Source organism: Coturnix japonica, chromosome 22 (assembly GCF_001577835.2).
Source record: "Coturnix japonica isolate 7356 chromosome 22, Coturnix japonica 2.1, whole genome shotgun sequence".
NCBI lineage: Eukaryota > Metazoa > Chordata > Aves > Galliformes > Phasianidae > Coturnix > Coturnix japonica.
The window spans coordinates 1733669-1748335 of NC_029537.1; the positions used below are offsets into that span (position 1 = coordinate 1733669).

General features: G+C 41.1%; 1 protein-coding gene across 1 annotated transcript; it reads right to left on the minus strand.

Annotated features, from left to right (window-relative positions):
* Positions 1-892: 892 nt before the first annotated feature.
* Positions 893-14667, minus strand: BNIP3L (BCL2 interacting protein 3 like). Its single transcript, XM_015883005.2, has 6 exons — positions 14478-14667; positions 8928-9114; positions 8029-8101; positions 6805-6908; positions 6187-6336; positions 893-5051 (listed from the first exon to the last, which is right to left on the minus strand). Exons 1-6 carry the CDS (start codon positions 14659-14661, stop codon positions 5003-5005), a joined length of 747 nt encoding a protein of 248 aa, XP_015738491.1. The 5' UTR covers positions 14662-14667; the 3' UTR covers positions 893-5002.

Sequence of the window (14667 nt, forward strand, 5' to 3'; positions counted from 1 at the left end):
AGGATGAGAACAGAAAGCACCCAAGGAATGCACAAAGATTTTAGTGCATGCAAAAGCAGAAACAAGAGGTTCTCAATAAGCAGTAAGCTGCAGGAACAAGCAATGCTGTCCCAGCCGAGCATCTGTTAAATGGAGTATATCCACGTTCATCTCAAAGGCTGCAACAACTGAACCAGCACTGCATACACTGTCATCTTTGCAAGGATACGTGCCCTTCTAATTCACCCCAGCTTTAAGAGAACTTAAACTGTTGTAGGACTCACGCTATCCTTGCCCTTTATTATATACAAAAGAATAAGTACTCATGGAATTTTCTGCCCTCAAGGTTCATTAATTTCTCCCTAGACACCAAACTGCAAGTTAAACAAACGGTTCTAATGCAAAAAGGAAAGTCTCTCTATAACTCTGCAGTCTTACCATAGAGGTGTTAAGGGAACGATCTGAAGCAGAAAATGCTGCCTTCCATACTCAATCTTCTGGCAGCAGCTCAAGAAGTTCAGTCATGTTTACTTTCCTTAATGGAAACCCACCCCTTGCTCTCCCCTTAATGCCAGCACTGATCACACCCCAAGAGCTGCAAGCAGTTGGGCTGAGCCAGCTGTGTCTGGCCAAAGTGACATCCAGTGCAGAGCACACACAGAGTGATTAAAGGAGACAGAAAGTAACACAGCTTTTCCTTTTTTCACGTGGACATTTGGTAGATGGAGCATTAGATTATTTTTTTTACCAGAAGTATTTAAGGTATTATAGACTGTTTTTGAAGGGATGACAGAACTATATATCACAATTCGAAAGCCCAAAACACAGAATAGCCCTCGGATACAAACACTTGCACAGAGCCAGGATTTCACTTTTAGACAGAGTTTTTGCACGTATACTCACACACACATCAGTATATAAAGAACCTTTTAATATAGAGGAACTTTTTCATAAAGCACAGAATTCAAAGTTAATTCTAATATTTCCATCTGCATACAGCTAATAATGAAAACAGGGTAAGTAAGAGTCAATATCCCATGTTGGTGTTGTGCAAACAGCTAAACGTGGAAAAATCTCCAGGTGTATCCTAGTAAGGATAGAAGGTAACTCCCCCTGAACGTAACATAAAACACTTGGTACTGATAACAGGGACAACAGAGACACTACACTGCTAACTTACCCAGCTTATCAGCTGCACGGATAAGTAATATCAATATATTGCTCTAAATCAAATATGCAAGTCCCTTCCTTTCAGGTCTTACTTGAGTATTCTTGCACCGGAATGGAAAAAAAACTTGAATGAAATAGTAAAGTTAAGTCCAGCCATATTCCATCACAATGGGATTTGGAACAGAAAACCAAATCCTTCTGCAGAGATGCTGCTGCTTTATGCAATCCCATCCTGCATCCGTTCTTCTGCAAAACACCACATTAGAATCAATCAAGTTTGGAGGTGTGTGACAAATGTTTGGTCTCCAGTACCTGCTACATATCAATGTAAACAGCACAGAGCTGTACTGCAGAATTGGTTCAAAGAATTGGTCATTCAAAACCTCCAGCAGAAACTGCATCAGGAAGTCATGAAATCTAGTAGGATTTATAACGTTATACATATAGATCCCCTAAGGAGGGGGGCGTGGGGGGTCATTTCCCAAGAATTTTGCATTAAAACCATGGCAAAAACCATTAGGTAAGTAAAACAGGCAGAATCACATTTCACATTTCTAACTACCAGCTGAATTCCACCAACGTGATGCTCCCAGAAGTAAATAGTGCTTGAACCAACAACATGGAGGCAGATTAACAACGAGGGGTTATGTCCCTTATTCTTTAATCCACAAATTTAACAGCATTAGAAAACAGAAAAGGAACAAATGGAGTAGAGTTGACTAACAGCACAAAACCTGATCAACTCTACTTTACATCTCATATGTTGCTATGTTACTTTGCTTTAGATCCTCTCTTTAATGCAGTGCTGGAGGGAGTGCACAGGTATACACTGCCAATGGAAGTGTTTTTATTGAGTGCTTCAGAAAAAGAAGCCGATGGTATCGAGATGCTCAAATAAACCAACCCAAGCCATCTTTAAAAAGAAATTATTCCAGTCTGTAAATAGCAGCTTCCACATTCATATAACCCATGTGTTACACAAGGAATATGGAATACGAGTTCCATACAACATGATACAAAGCAGTCCTGCTCCTGAAAAAAGAGAAAGCAAAGAAAAAGGCGCAGCATGAAGTAATGTCAGACAAGCAGTTTTGTGAGAGCTTTAATGGCACAAAATGTTTATAAGCTACAACTTATACATGTACTGTAAACTGTATAGAATGTTACAAAGTGCTAACTAATTTATGAAGAATGCATAATCACTTTGGCTCAGTTCACTCCAATGTTTCAATTGATGTCAACTAAAAAAAATTTCGAGTTTCTTATCATCTTCAGCTTTTGCTTTTGAAAAGAGTAAGCAAATAAGTTCTGACTGCAGTTACTTTACCTGCTGTGTTTTCGACGTGTGAGTTTATGCAATCTTTTGTTGATCCTATTTACAAATATCGTAAGCCAGTTTTTGATGCATGTAAGAAAAACAAAGCCTGCTTTTTATTTTTATCTTATTTCCAAAACTGTAAACAGGTATAAAGCTTTTTAAACATCTACCTTAACAAAACTTCAACTATCAACAGTTGAAACCCCTTTTCAAATGATATAATCTGTTTCTTTGTTTCCTTGTGAAACCAGAGAGTTGTAGACTTTCATCCCAAGGTTATAGTAGGGTATCAATACTGCATCGTATCATAGCAAGTGGTACAGTGATCATGGATTCATCCCTCAGCTGTAATCCTTACGATTTTCTACGTCATGGCTCCTTCAAACATTATAAACTATCTGTTGATACTCCAGCCACAAGCTTGCAGTGTTACTTGTCAGATATTCTGAAGAAACGTCTTTTAATTTAGAAAGGGGTCATTTTGTTTCGTCAAAGGAAAGCATTCCCTACTCAGTAAAAATCTATTCTTTTTCCCCACTATCCCAATTTTGATACAAAACAAGGTGCTACAATTAGAACTGAAAGCGTATCAGCCTTTCCCCACCCCCTCAGCTTTTCAGGACTACAAAACTCTGCACTTGGTAGCATCCCTCACCACTTCCTCCTTACCTCCCCCACCTTAGGGTGAAACCCAACCTCCACACCTGAAACAAAGATGCGGTTGTAGGCAACTCAGGTGCCACTATAATTCACAGCTACAAGAGAAAGCAGATGTCTTCAACAGAATGGTTAGACTGCTCTTTTACCCTGAAAGCATTCTCTAACAGCATCCAGAAGTAGAGAATAAAACTAAATACAGGTTAGCAGTGGATTTCTATTCAGCTGTTTCCACTTCCTTGGAGCTAACTAAGCTCTCTCAAACCAAACCTCAATTGGGATTTAGCTGCTGTTTAACAGCTGTTCCAAGCGATCACTGTCATATCAAATGTTCAACTTTATAAAATCTGATCCAAGCAAACAATCCAGGTGGCTGTTCTCTCCAAACCAGCTGACTGTATTTTCTTAACGTTTTTCTACAAGTCAGACTACTAAAGTTTTTATTTAAATGAGATTTTTGCTAGTCTTAAAATTAGCATTGTTCCCTAAATACTTAGTATTAAAGTCTATACGATATTTTTTTTAATATATTCATATATATATATATATATAAAAGAGTATTCTATCCTTCAGAGTCATGCTACATGTTCTGAAATCCAATAAAATCTATTTAAGGACACGGACGTCCCAATGCTTTGTAACAATTTGGTACTAAAGCTTCACATTTTGAAAAGAAGTGTCACTGAAGGAGGACAAGGCTTAATGTTCCCTAAGGTAAAAGTTCAACAACATTAGCAAGGAGTTCTACCTAACATGAGACATCACGAGTGACTTTCAGATTCCATGTACCCCCAAAGGAGATTGTACAGTAAACAATGAGAGAGGAATATTGAAAACTCATTTGCAAAAGACATTTCAGAGCTTTACAACCTCTGAATCTTTACATACCTGCAAGATTGTCCCTCCCCCCTAAAGATTGGTCAACCACTTCACCTTCTGAAACTGCCCCGTTATGGTAATTGTAAAACAGTTCCACGACAAACATATCCTTTTACACAGAGTCTAACTACACCTACAGCTGTTGGGTTTTTCCTTAATTTAAAACTACAGTTCATAGGAAGATTTCACATTTAAAATTCTCCCCTAAGAAAACAAGAAAGGAAAAGAAAAAGCTTCTTCACATGCAAACAATGCATTTGTGTTTTTTTTTTCTCTAATCACTTCTAGGCATCAGACAGATTTCCTACAAGGAATAAGGAGCTGACTTCATAGAAAAGACAAAATTACAACAATTATCTAATATTAAAATATGCTGATGGATTTAGGTATTCTACTTTAAAACTTATGCCTCCTGCAAAACAAATGGTGCTAACCAACGTAAGGGGGAATGTAAAGGAAATTCCCCTGTGAGCTGATTTAAACCATGTTTTATTGCCAGGAATTTCTTAAGTTTATTTCACAACCAGTTTGTTTTTGGAAAGCAGAATTCAATTTCACTCCAATCGATAATTTTCTTCGGAAGATAATTTTATCACTACGACACAGTCAACATTTACACCATGCACAACTGCAATTTAAGTCAGGTTGCACTAAGGAGGCAACAGCATCACTGATAAAATTAAAACTTGCTGGTGGCATTTTGCATCGAGAGAAGCCCTTGCAACATATAGACAGTTGTAAACTCTGTTCAGCAACTCTGACGTGTCTTGCAGGCCAAGAGGCAAAGGAATGGGAAGAGAGAGGAAAAGAATGTGGATAGCAAAACACCTCAACAGAGTTCCAACACAATACTGAATTCCAGAATTAGCAAAAAACCTGGATATGTAAAGAAAGGGTGAAGTCAGGGTCATGCTTAAAACGGTCTCAAGTCAAATGTACTAAACGAGACAGAAACACCTTCACAGGTCACGTGGGTTTCCAGGTTTTGCACTCCGTCTTTCAGTAAGTGCTGGCTGAAGGTGTGGTCAGTCGTTTTCCGATGTAGATGCTGAAATAAAAAGTATAAAGCATATCACAGTTCACAGAAATGCTCCCCTGTTTCTCAGTTCTTGTGCATTCTGCTATTCTGATTCATCTTTCAAGCGTGATGAGGTTCTTCCAAAGACTTCATTTCTCCTTTTATAAAATGACTTAAGAGTGACACTGTCAGGCGAGCCTAGAAGGACTGATGTTATCAGTGTTCAGTTCCAAGCTCACCTGAAATACCCAGTCCAGGAGCTCTGATGCACTTTGTAGACTAGCTGACTGAGGGGGCTCTTGAAGAGCTCAGCAACACTCCCAGATGATTATTACAGTAAAACAAAGTATTGCCAAAAAGACGTACTGAGGATCTACAGAAACATGGGCCTTTGATATTCAGGCAACATTTGACACAAAGGTACACTTATGCAGTAGCATAACTATCTTACAATATACTTTCATAGGTTCTATCCTCCTGATTTACTCAATGTATACCTTTACCCCTTCACAGAAGAATATAAGATGGATAAACAAGTTCGAATTTAAGCAAGCTCAAAAATGTTGAATTATGCAGGCATGGAGGACTCTGCTGAGCAAATCAGTACCTGATCTCACAGGACACATCCAGTATTTCATGTATCTAAGCATTCCAACCTTTATAATCTTCTAGTATCAGAGAACTACAGCATTAGTCAGTGAAAATTACAGAGTATGCACCATACACAGAGATCTTCAGCAGCCGGTATTTGCACATTGTAATTCTGTAATGGTGTGTTAACATTACAGCAGTTTTCCACCTGCTCTGTCTTACTTTCTCTACATAACCTGAAGTACTTAAGAAGAACACAAGGATAACCAAATGGTACGTGTTGTAACTGCAAAGGTTATCTGCAGTTACATGCAGTTAAATCCATGATAATCCATGCATTTTCAATATAAGAAACTTGACATACAAATAAAACATTCATGGCTATCATTGCTGCAACGTCTTCCTGCATTTAAAAACAAAAGCGAAAAAGGCAACTCTCTTGAGCAAGGTACAACAACACTCGAGTTATTCCAGACAAAGCCCCTTTCAGCAAGCACCCGACATTCAAGTAAAGCAGAAAATCAAAGCCAGATGCAAAAAGTTGAAGTGAGATAATTCTTAGGTGAATACTTACCCTAGTCCCAGAGCCAAAACATGAGATATGAACAGAGATGGAATGAAAACCTTAAGAAATTCTGCTGAGAAAATGCCACCTTTCTTCATTGCTCCACTTTTCCTCATACTTAAAGACACTGAACGTTTAGGATGTCTGAAATGAAACTCCCTGAAAGAGGAGGAGAGAAAAAAAATACAACATTTTTTTTTTTCTTGTTGCCTTTCTTTTATTGCACACACATGCACAGATCTCTGCAGGAACTTTTTTTTTCCTTTTCCTTTTTTAAAGTACAAAGAGCTGGAGATCAAAGCAAGAGATCCCTTACAGAGTAAAGGATCAAAGAGAAAATAGGAAGTATTGTTGGAGAGACCACTTACACAGACAGTATAGAGACAAAGGGAGCAGTAGCTGAAGAGAGGTAAGTCTGAGAGAGGGAATTTCAGGATGCGAACTCTTTTCTTCCAGAAACGGTCTTATTCGGACAGTAAGAGTAACTGCATCTAAATGAGTCTCATGGTTCTTCCCACCTTCATATAAAGGAGCTCTAGGGAGCCTGCTTGTTGCACTAGATGATCTCCAGAGGTCCCTTCCAACCCATACAATTTTGTAAAATTCATTAAAAGAAGTTTAACTCACTTGGGAGGAATGTTTTCAGGCCTACTCGACCAGTCTGACACCCAGTCAGCACTTTTCTTCAACACTTCCAACTCTTTCTCTCCTTCTACTGCTTCTTCTTCAGACTGAAAGCACACATGGGACAAACCTTGTAACAGCCAGTTAACTCGTCCTCATGGCATTAAAGTTGAGAACAACAATGGGATTAAACTGATAAGCACCAAATGGCATCACTTGATAAACGAGCAAGTGTTCTTGGGCTACCTACTACTTAAAAGAGATTTTATTGTGCTAAAAGAATGCTCTGCAGAGGCCAGCATGTCACTAATTGCGTTATTATATATAGGAACACAGCATCACAGTAAGTTGGGTTTTTTGCACATGGATCTTGTTGTTTGGGTATTTTTGTTGTTGTTTGTTTAATGCTAGTTGTAATTAACCCCAGTTTTTACAAGAAAACCAATTTCGTGACATTTGATTTGATTTTACGCTCTACTGAGTGTAGATAAAGTACAGAAAAGCAAAATAAAATGGTTTCAAAAACAATACTTAGAAGGTCTTTAAAGGAGTTACTTAAAATTACTGTTACATGCAGCTAGTGGACTCTCCTGCATTACATCTCAGGTGCAGAAGGGAAAAATCAAGCACTCAGCACAGCTGCCTTCACCCAAGGAGTTAACATCGCAGCTAAAAGGACCAGAGAATTTAGAAAAATAAAATATATGACTTTTAAAATAAGTGGAAACTGTGCCAAAAGCAACCATATTCAACAAAACAGAGATGGCAGACCTAGCCAGCAACTTCATTCTGGCTCTCTGCAGGGCTCCAGTGCACCAGTCCTACTCTTTGGCCAGATCTTAGACACAATTAAATGCAAGGTTTTATTCTTCCAAGATTGCTTTCCTATGCTGCTGAAGACATCAAATTCCATTACATTAGCAGACCAAGAGTTCAGCATTAGCGTCCTTTCGGTTTGTATTGTGAAGACTGCTCACTATCATGCGAGCTGATTGATTCATAAAGCAATTCATTGAGGTCTCAGAATGAAAAAACCTGCTAGAGAGCAGTAGTTCAATGGATGTCTTTTGACAGGTAAAATATATAATATTAAAGACCTTCTGAGGTGACAGAGAACTTGCTCTGCACTTCAAGTACTCCCAGTATCGACCTATGTATGATTTATATGTACAATACCTACAACTTTAACATATTTTTCAAAGTTAATTATTTTAAAAGGTTAAATACCTGAGAACTACTGTCTTTACTTGTGTGCATTTCCACATCAAATGTTATCTGTCCATCTTCTTGAGGTGAAGGGCTAAAGAAAAATGGATTTCATTATGTCACTTTTGTCACACTATACTGTCAGCTACAGAATAATTAGCATTAATGGCATCTCAGCTGAATCACTTCCACATGCACTTCTGCACACTATTCAAATGAGTAACAGACTACAGTCACAATCACTGGAACAAGAATGTCTTCAAGAAACCTTTGCTTTGCTCTTTTATATTTTAAACAATCCCACCTCTTTCAACAGGACTGACTGCCACTGCACAGGATCTGGACTGGAAATACTGAACATAGAGGTAAGAAGATGCCTATTTTCTATTAAAGCAAGAGTTCTGTTTTAAATATTGTATGAAGTGCCTTCAAAGATCGCCTACTATAGCCTGTAATTAAATCAGGCCTAACTAATTTTAAGTATATTTTATTACTGATCAGCTACTTAATGTGTACAGTAGGCAAGACAGTTCAACAAACAACCATCATTCAGAAAATCCAAAGGAGACATAAGCAGATGGATATGTAAAATTATCTATAGAAACCAGTCACAGACCTACAAATCTGGCCTAAAGCCTTCAATGGAAAGGCACAGTGAAGAACTAAGAATACCATACTGCTCACATGTGCCTCGAGGGATTATATTGCCAGGCAAAGATATTCTGCCTTCATAGGAAAAACAGCAGAATATTGAAAGCAGGAAGTACAAATTCCAAGTGTCCTTTTTTCTGCCAAGTCCAGTGATGCGTTTTATTATGTTTGACTGAAAACAAGGATATATATATATATCACATTATTACTAATGAACCAGTAAAGCTAATATTTCATACCCTAAATGGCTTATGACAATGTTCACTTACCTGTCACAGTGGGAACTACCTCTTGAACTGCTCTGTCCTGATTCATGCTGGGCATCCAGAAGGATTTTCTCCATGTCTCCATTATGGATGGAGGATGATGATGGGACATGCTCCAGCCCTCCGTTTTTCCCATTGCCATTATCATTGCTATTGCCATTGCCATTCATCTGCAACTCCACCCAGGAACCTGTAGGGCAAGACAGACATCATTTCATTAAAAGCAGCGAAACTAAAACCAAGTAAAGTTTATCAACTACACACAGCAAAAGAGCCCTGAACATGGTGAATTCAGATAACACCGCTGCTGGATAAAGCTCAAAAACACGTACTGAAGACAAGGCTGATGTGTTTCTTCCTGTTGCACAAAAACCACCCCATAATGTTATGTTGCTTCCTACCTCTGGAGCTAGGCACACTAACTGCCCCCCATCTTCCCAGGTGTTAATACTTTAACAGACCCCATTTCTCTCTATAGTCTGAAGTTTCCATTATCTATGTGGCACTCAATTATACTAATCACTCCCCTTCCCTGTTCTGCTCCTAATATCCTCTTTCAAAGGTTATTCTATTCTCCTAGCCCTGCTTCCATAGAACTCCCCAACCTACAAATTTATACCATCCTTCTTCCTTCCACTTCCAAAGGCCTTCATCTCCAAACCAGCCTCTGCCTTCACATTTACTTATGTTGAAGTCATACAAGAAAAAAGATCCCAAACATGAATGTATCCCCAGAACCACAACGCAGCTGAGGGTTGATGCACCTCTGGGCCCATCAAGTCTGGCCCAGCAGGGCCACCCAGAGCTGCTGAATATCTATATAAGATCTCACACCTCTCTGGGCAACCCATGCTCTCAATAAGGAAATGCTTCCTGAGATTGAGATAGAACTTCTTGTGTTCCTGTTGCACTTTAATGTGCAGGTTAAATAAACAAAAAACCAGCGTTTACCACCATGTTCCCAAGAGCCGTGTTTCAATTTGTACCCTACCACTCAATGTCCTGAGGGGTAGAACAGATCTCCACCCTTCATTCTGTTCCAAATATTTAAATACATTCCCTATCCAACTGCAACTCCAACCATCTCATTAAGATATAAACCAAGAATCAGATGACTGCACAGCCCACAGAAGACCAACTGGCCTGACAGAGCTGACTACTGATAGATTTCCTTTTGCAGTTATCACCTCAATCACTAAATTCCACACTGCATTTATCTATGCTGTAGAATCCTGTCATTTACCTTCATTCTAAGGGTCTGTGTAAGAAAATATCTGCACTTAGGACCTTCTGATGTTTCATTCTGTCAATAAAGCTGTAAGGTCTATAGGCCTTTCTGTTAAACCCTTTTCAATCACGTTCATAACCCTATAAGTGATTTTGCATTTGATGGAGCCACCATTTCAAAGACTTGATTAAAAACTGAGCTGCGAACACAATGAACTACTTGAAACATCATCAGAACATAAAGGACACATCATTCATTCTATCGTCTATAAAGTTCCTATGTCCACCCAAAGAGATCACAGCAGTTTCCTGAACATAAATGCTGTTTCTATTTAATGCTGTACATAAATAATGTGAGAAGATCCTGATTAGGGAGAGCAAAGATCTCTGATTTCTCACAAGTATAACATCTTCAGTGCAACATTATTTCCCATCATCAGAGAGATAAGGATTTCACACATATAACACCAGGCTTCCATGAAATGTAATTGACTCTATCTGAAGGTAAGTGGAAAATAAGGCCTAAAAATACCAACAAAATAGCTGAAATGACTCCTTAAAATTACCTGAGATGGTTTGAAACTTCAATAGTGATTTCTTGTCTTATGAAATGCATCTTTAATGGCTTCATTTGTTTTTACAGCCTAAGCTTTGGCTCTGTTAGTGACACAGGAAGCGTATGACCAAGTGAGTTCACAGATTATCAACCTGTTTTTGTGAACCTGGAATAGTTTATCCATGCTATCAGCTCCTAACACTGGATATTATGCTCTGCTGAGTCCCGGTGGTTTACAGCCTGTTCTCCCCCATCTGTATTCACAAGCAAGGAATCTGGGTGTGCTCAGAGCTTACACACAACCACACAGCGTACACCAACCCTAGGAGATATCGGGCTGCTTCAACCAGCCCTCCAAAGCAATGGGTTTAATGAGGGTTTTATTGGTGAGTGGTGTTCAACCCGGACTGACAAAACTCCTTGTTTATCTAAAATATGTTGCAGCCACACCAGGAAGAGCAGCCCAATTAACTGTGAGTAAAGAGTCCCAACACGCTGAGCGGTGGTTTACATGACCAGCAGCACGTTCCCTGTCTGACCTCACTTTTAATGAATCAAAATACACTCACAGAAGCCTAATCTGACATCAAGCTACAACACGTTACATCCTCCCACTGGGATCTACAGCAGGTTTATGAGCAGCCAGCAAACTTTGTAGAGCTAAACAGAGGGATGGCAGCCTCTGCTTGGGGGCAGCAGCACAAGGAAATACTGCAGAGCAACCAGCCGTGATGTTAATCACCCACATCAGAGTGTTTAATTTACTGTATATCCCATCTGACTGTTAAGCTGGAGATATGGCAGAACTCAGCATTCTCACCTGAGCCTTCAATGTAACCTCCTGAGTTTATTTCCCTTCTGAAATCATGGGATTTCTCCCAAATTATGTGAATTCTGGCTATGTTCTATTGCAAATGAAGAGAGAAACCAACAGCAGTAACTCTGAGAGCCATTTTATACCAGGTCTCTGCTTAATGTGAATTGCACTACCAACCTATTGCACTTCATAAGCAGTTACATCTGCTGACTTCTTTAAGAGTTAAGCTGACATATTTTCTTGCCCAGGCAGAAATAATGAAATTAATTAAACTGTAGGATATTCGCTCCCTATTTCTATTACACTGCAGCCAATTCAGCAGGACCCCAATGCAATCAGTGGGAAGCCACAGCGTGCTGACCAGTCCAGGATCAGCATTTAACAAGGGCTTAAGCAGAAGCATTAAGTCGGTTCATAGGCAAACCCTCCTAAATCCTGTTGCAAAACTGAAGCACCAACAGGCTGGCACCTGGCGTGCAGCCACTATGCACACATAGGCTTCTATTAAATAGAGAAATCCAGAGTGTTTTCAGGTATATGCATGTGCAGAATTAAAAGCAGTGAACAGCTCATTAGTCTGAGCTATGATCAATCTGAATCAACTAAGAAGTCCAACATTAACAAGAGGGGAATAAAGCAAGCTGGTCATGCTCCCATAGGGGAAATTATTAAGCAAGTTTTCCATGACAGAGCTAGATGGGTTCCTACCTGAGGTGGGACTGATTGCTTGTCAATATGTAACAGAGCTCTATAATAATTAAAATGGAGGAAGCATCCCAAAGCATATAAGCTTTTTTTGTTTTCTTTTTGAACCCAACAAAGCAAAGCTTCAGTTATCAGTTTTATTCCCAGGTCTTCAATTCAAAGTGCTTGGAGATCTCTGAATGAAAGGCCTTAAACACGCACAAATGACACACAGAGCAAAATGAATAAGTGTCTAAACTCATTAGCCTGAAAAGGGTCACTGAAAAGCTTATATAATGGCAGCAAATGCACCTATAACACCAAAGCATTGTGGAATGGCTTGAACATCTGAAAGCGGGACTAAATCCATGTGCAGCTGATTGGTTGCACTTGTTTTGTTCACCCAGCACAGATTACCGAGCATTTCCTCTCATACCTTGTGCTCACCACCTCCAGTAATCACATTGATTTTGTTAAGCCTTTATGCACTGACCCAGCAGCAAGATCTACGTGGGCAGATCCAGCCTGGGCTTACAGCATTCATCCCTTGTGGTTCCCATCTTACAGCTTTGCAGAGTAACTTAATGTACCAGCAGAAAACAGCGTGAAAATACTTAAGTACAGAAGTGAAGATGGGAATTTATAAATGAAGCAATGAGTTTGAATCACAGAATCATAGAATGGCCTGGGTTGAAAAGGATGACAGTGATCAGCTGCTTCCAACCCACTGTTATATGCAGGGTCACCAACCAGCAGCCCAGGCTGCCCAGAGCCACATCCAGCCTGGCCTTGAATGCCTGCAGGGATGGGGCATCCACAGCCTCCTTATCACAAGGTGTAACATTACTGTGATGGGCCAGCCGCCGTTTATTCCTTAATGCAATTCACAGCGAGTTACAAGAACTCAACCATCCCTCGCGTTTCACTGTCAGTTTAACTTCATCATAAACCCCAAAGGGATGGTTAATCATTGACATCATTTATTCACCTCTTCACCTGGGGTATCCTTAACAATTACAACCAGACACACATCGAAGCAGCTGTTTCAAACATGGGATAAGTGTCTGTCAGGTGAGCACCGGAGCCCCCATGGATGCTCCTTGTGAGCGTTATTCAGGGAACAAAAGGATGCAGGGAGCAGCTGACACAGATGCCGGATATAGAGGAAAATAGCTCACGTCAGCGGTATCGACTCAGCCACTGAATAAACTCATTCCCACACTCACGCTCCTCCCCCTTATCGTGCTGCATCCCCATCTTAGCTGGTAACACCAACCGTTGAATAAACTCAGCTCTAAACCACAACATAAACCCCCTCAACCCCAGTTTCACCCCATACACCTCAGCCCTTCCATATCAGCCCAGGCCTTGAGTCCCACAGCTCATGGGGGCACCCAATCTCTCCTTCCCCACTTCTAAAGCTCAGCTCCCCCAGCCCAACCCCACTCCCCCTCATTACAGAATGACCCGGGTTGGAAGGGACCTCAAGGATCATGTAGTTCCAACCCCCCTGCCTAGCAGGGCCACCAAACATACACATTTACTAGATCAGGTTGCCCAGGAGACCGCATAGATCCCCATAGAGACCCCATAGACCGCACAGATCCCCATAGAGACCCCATAGACACCTCATAGATCCCCATAGATCCTCATAGAGACCTCATAGATCCCCATAGAGACCCCACAGATCCCCACAGAGACCCCATAGACAGCACAATCCCCATAGAGACCCCATAGACCGCACAGATCCCCATAGAGACCCCATAGACACCTCATAGATCCCCACAGATCCCCATAGAGACCCCATAGATCCCCATAGAGACCCCATAGACCCCCATAGAGACCCCATAGACCCCCATAGAGACCCCTTAGAGACCCCATAGATCCCCAAGATAGACCCCACAGATCAGATTGCCCAGGGCCCTGTCCAACCTGGCCCTGAACACCTCCATGGACGGGGCATCCACAACCTCCCTGGGCAGCCTGTTCCAGGGCCTAACCACTCTCCTAGTGAAGAACTTCCCCCTAACATCCAACCTAAATCTTCCCTCTTTTAACTTAAAACCATTTCCCCGTGTCCTGCTATTGTCAGCCCTTTCCAAGAGTTTAAGGGAAGAGTAAGTTCCCTTCAGGTATTGAAAGGCTGCAATGAGGTCACCCCACAACCTTCTCTTCTCCAGGCTGAACAAACCCAACTCCCTCAGCCTGTCCTCATAGGGGAGGTGCTCTCCCCCTCACGCATCCCCCCCCCCCGGCCCAACCCACTCACTATTGAGGCCCGGTTCGGTTTGCGTCCCTTCAGCCGGTGGGTTGTTGTTATTGTTGTGTTGCGGCGGCTCCTGAGGGCTGGACATGGCGGCTGAGGAGACGGAGGAGCCGCTGGGGTTGGGACAACAACAACAAACCTGGACTCCGCTCCGGGCCCAGCCGCCCCGCCTCCTCGCAATGCGCATGCGCGA

What these genes read in the sequence shown, in the direction of transcription:
- BNIP3L (XM_015883005.2), bottom strand. Translation starts at nt 14,661, where the DNA reads ATGCGCATTGCGAGGAGGCGGGGCGGCTGGGCCCGGAGCGGAGTCCAG. An exon ending in GGTAGTTCCCACTGTGACAG is followed by an intron (nt 8,102 to 8,927) that starts GTAAGTGAACAT and finishes ATTTTTCTTTAG; the next exon opens with CCCTTCACCTCAAGAAGATG. An exon ending in GTAAAGACAGTAGTTCTCAG is followed by an intron (nt 6,909 to 8,028) that starts GTATTTAACCTT and finishes GTGTGCTTTCAG; the next exon opens with TCTGAAGAAGAAGCAGTAGA.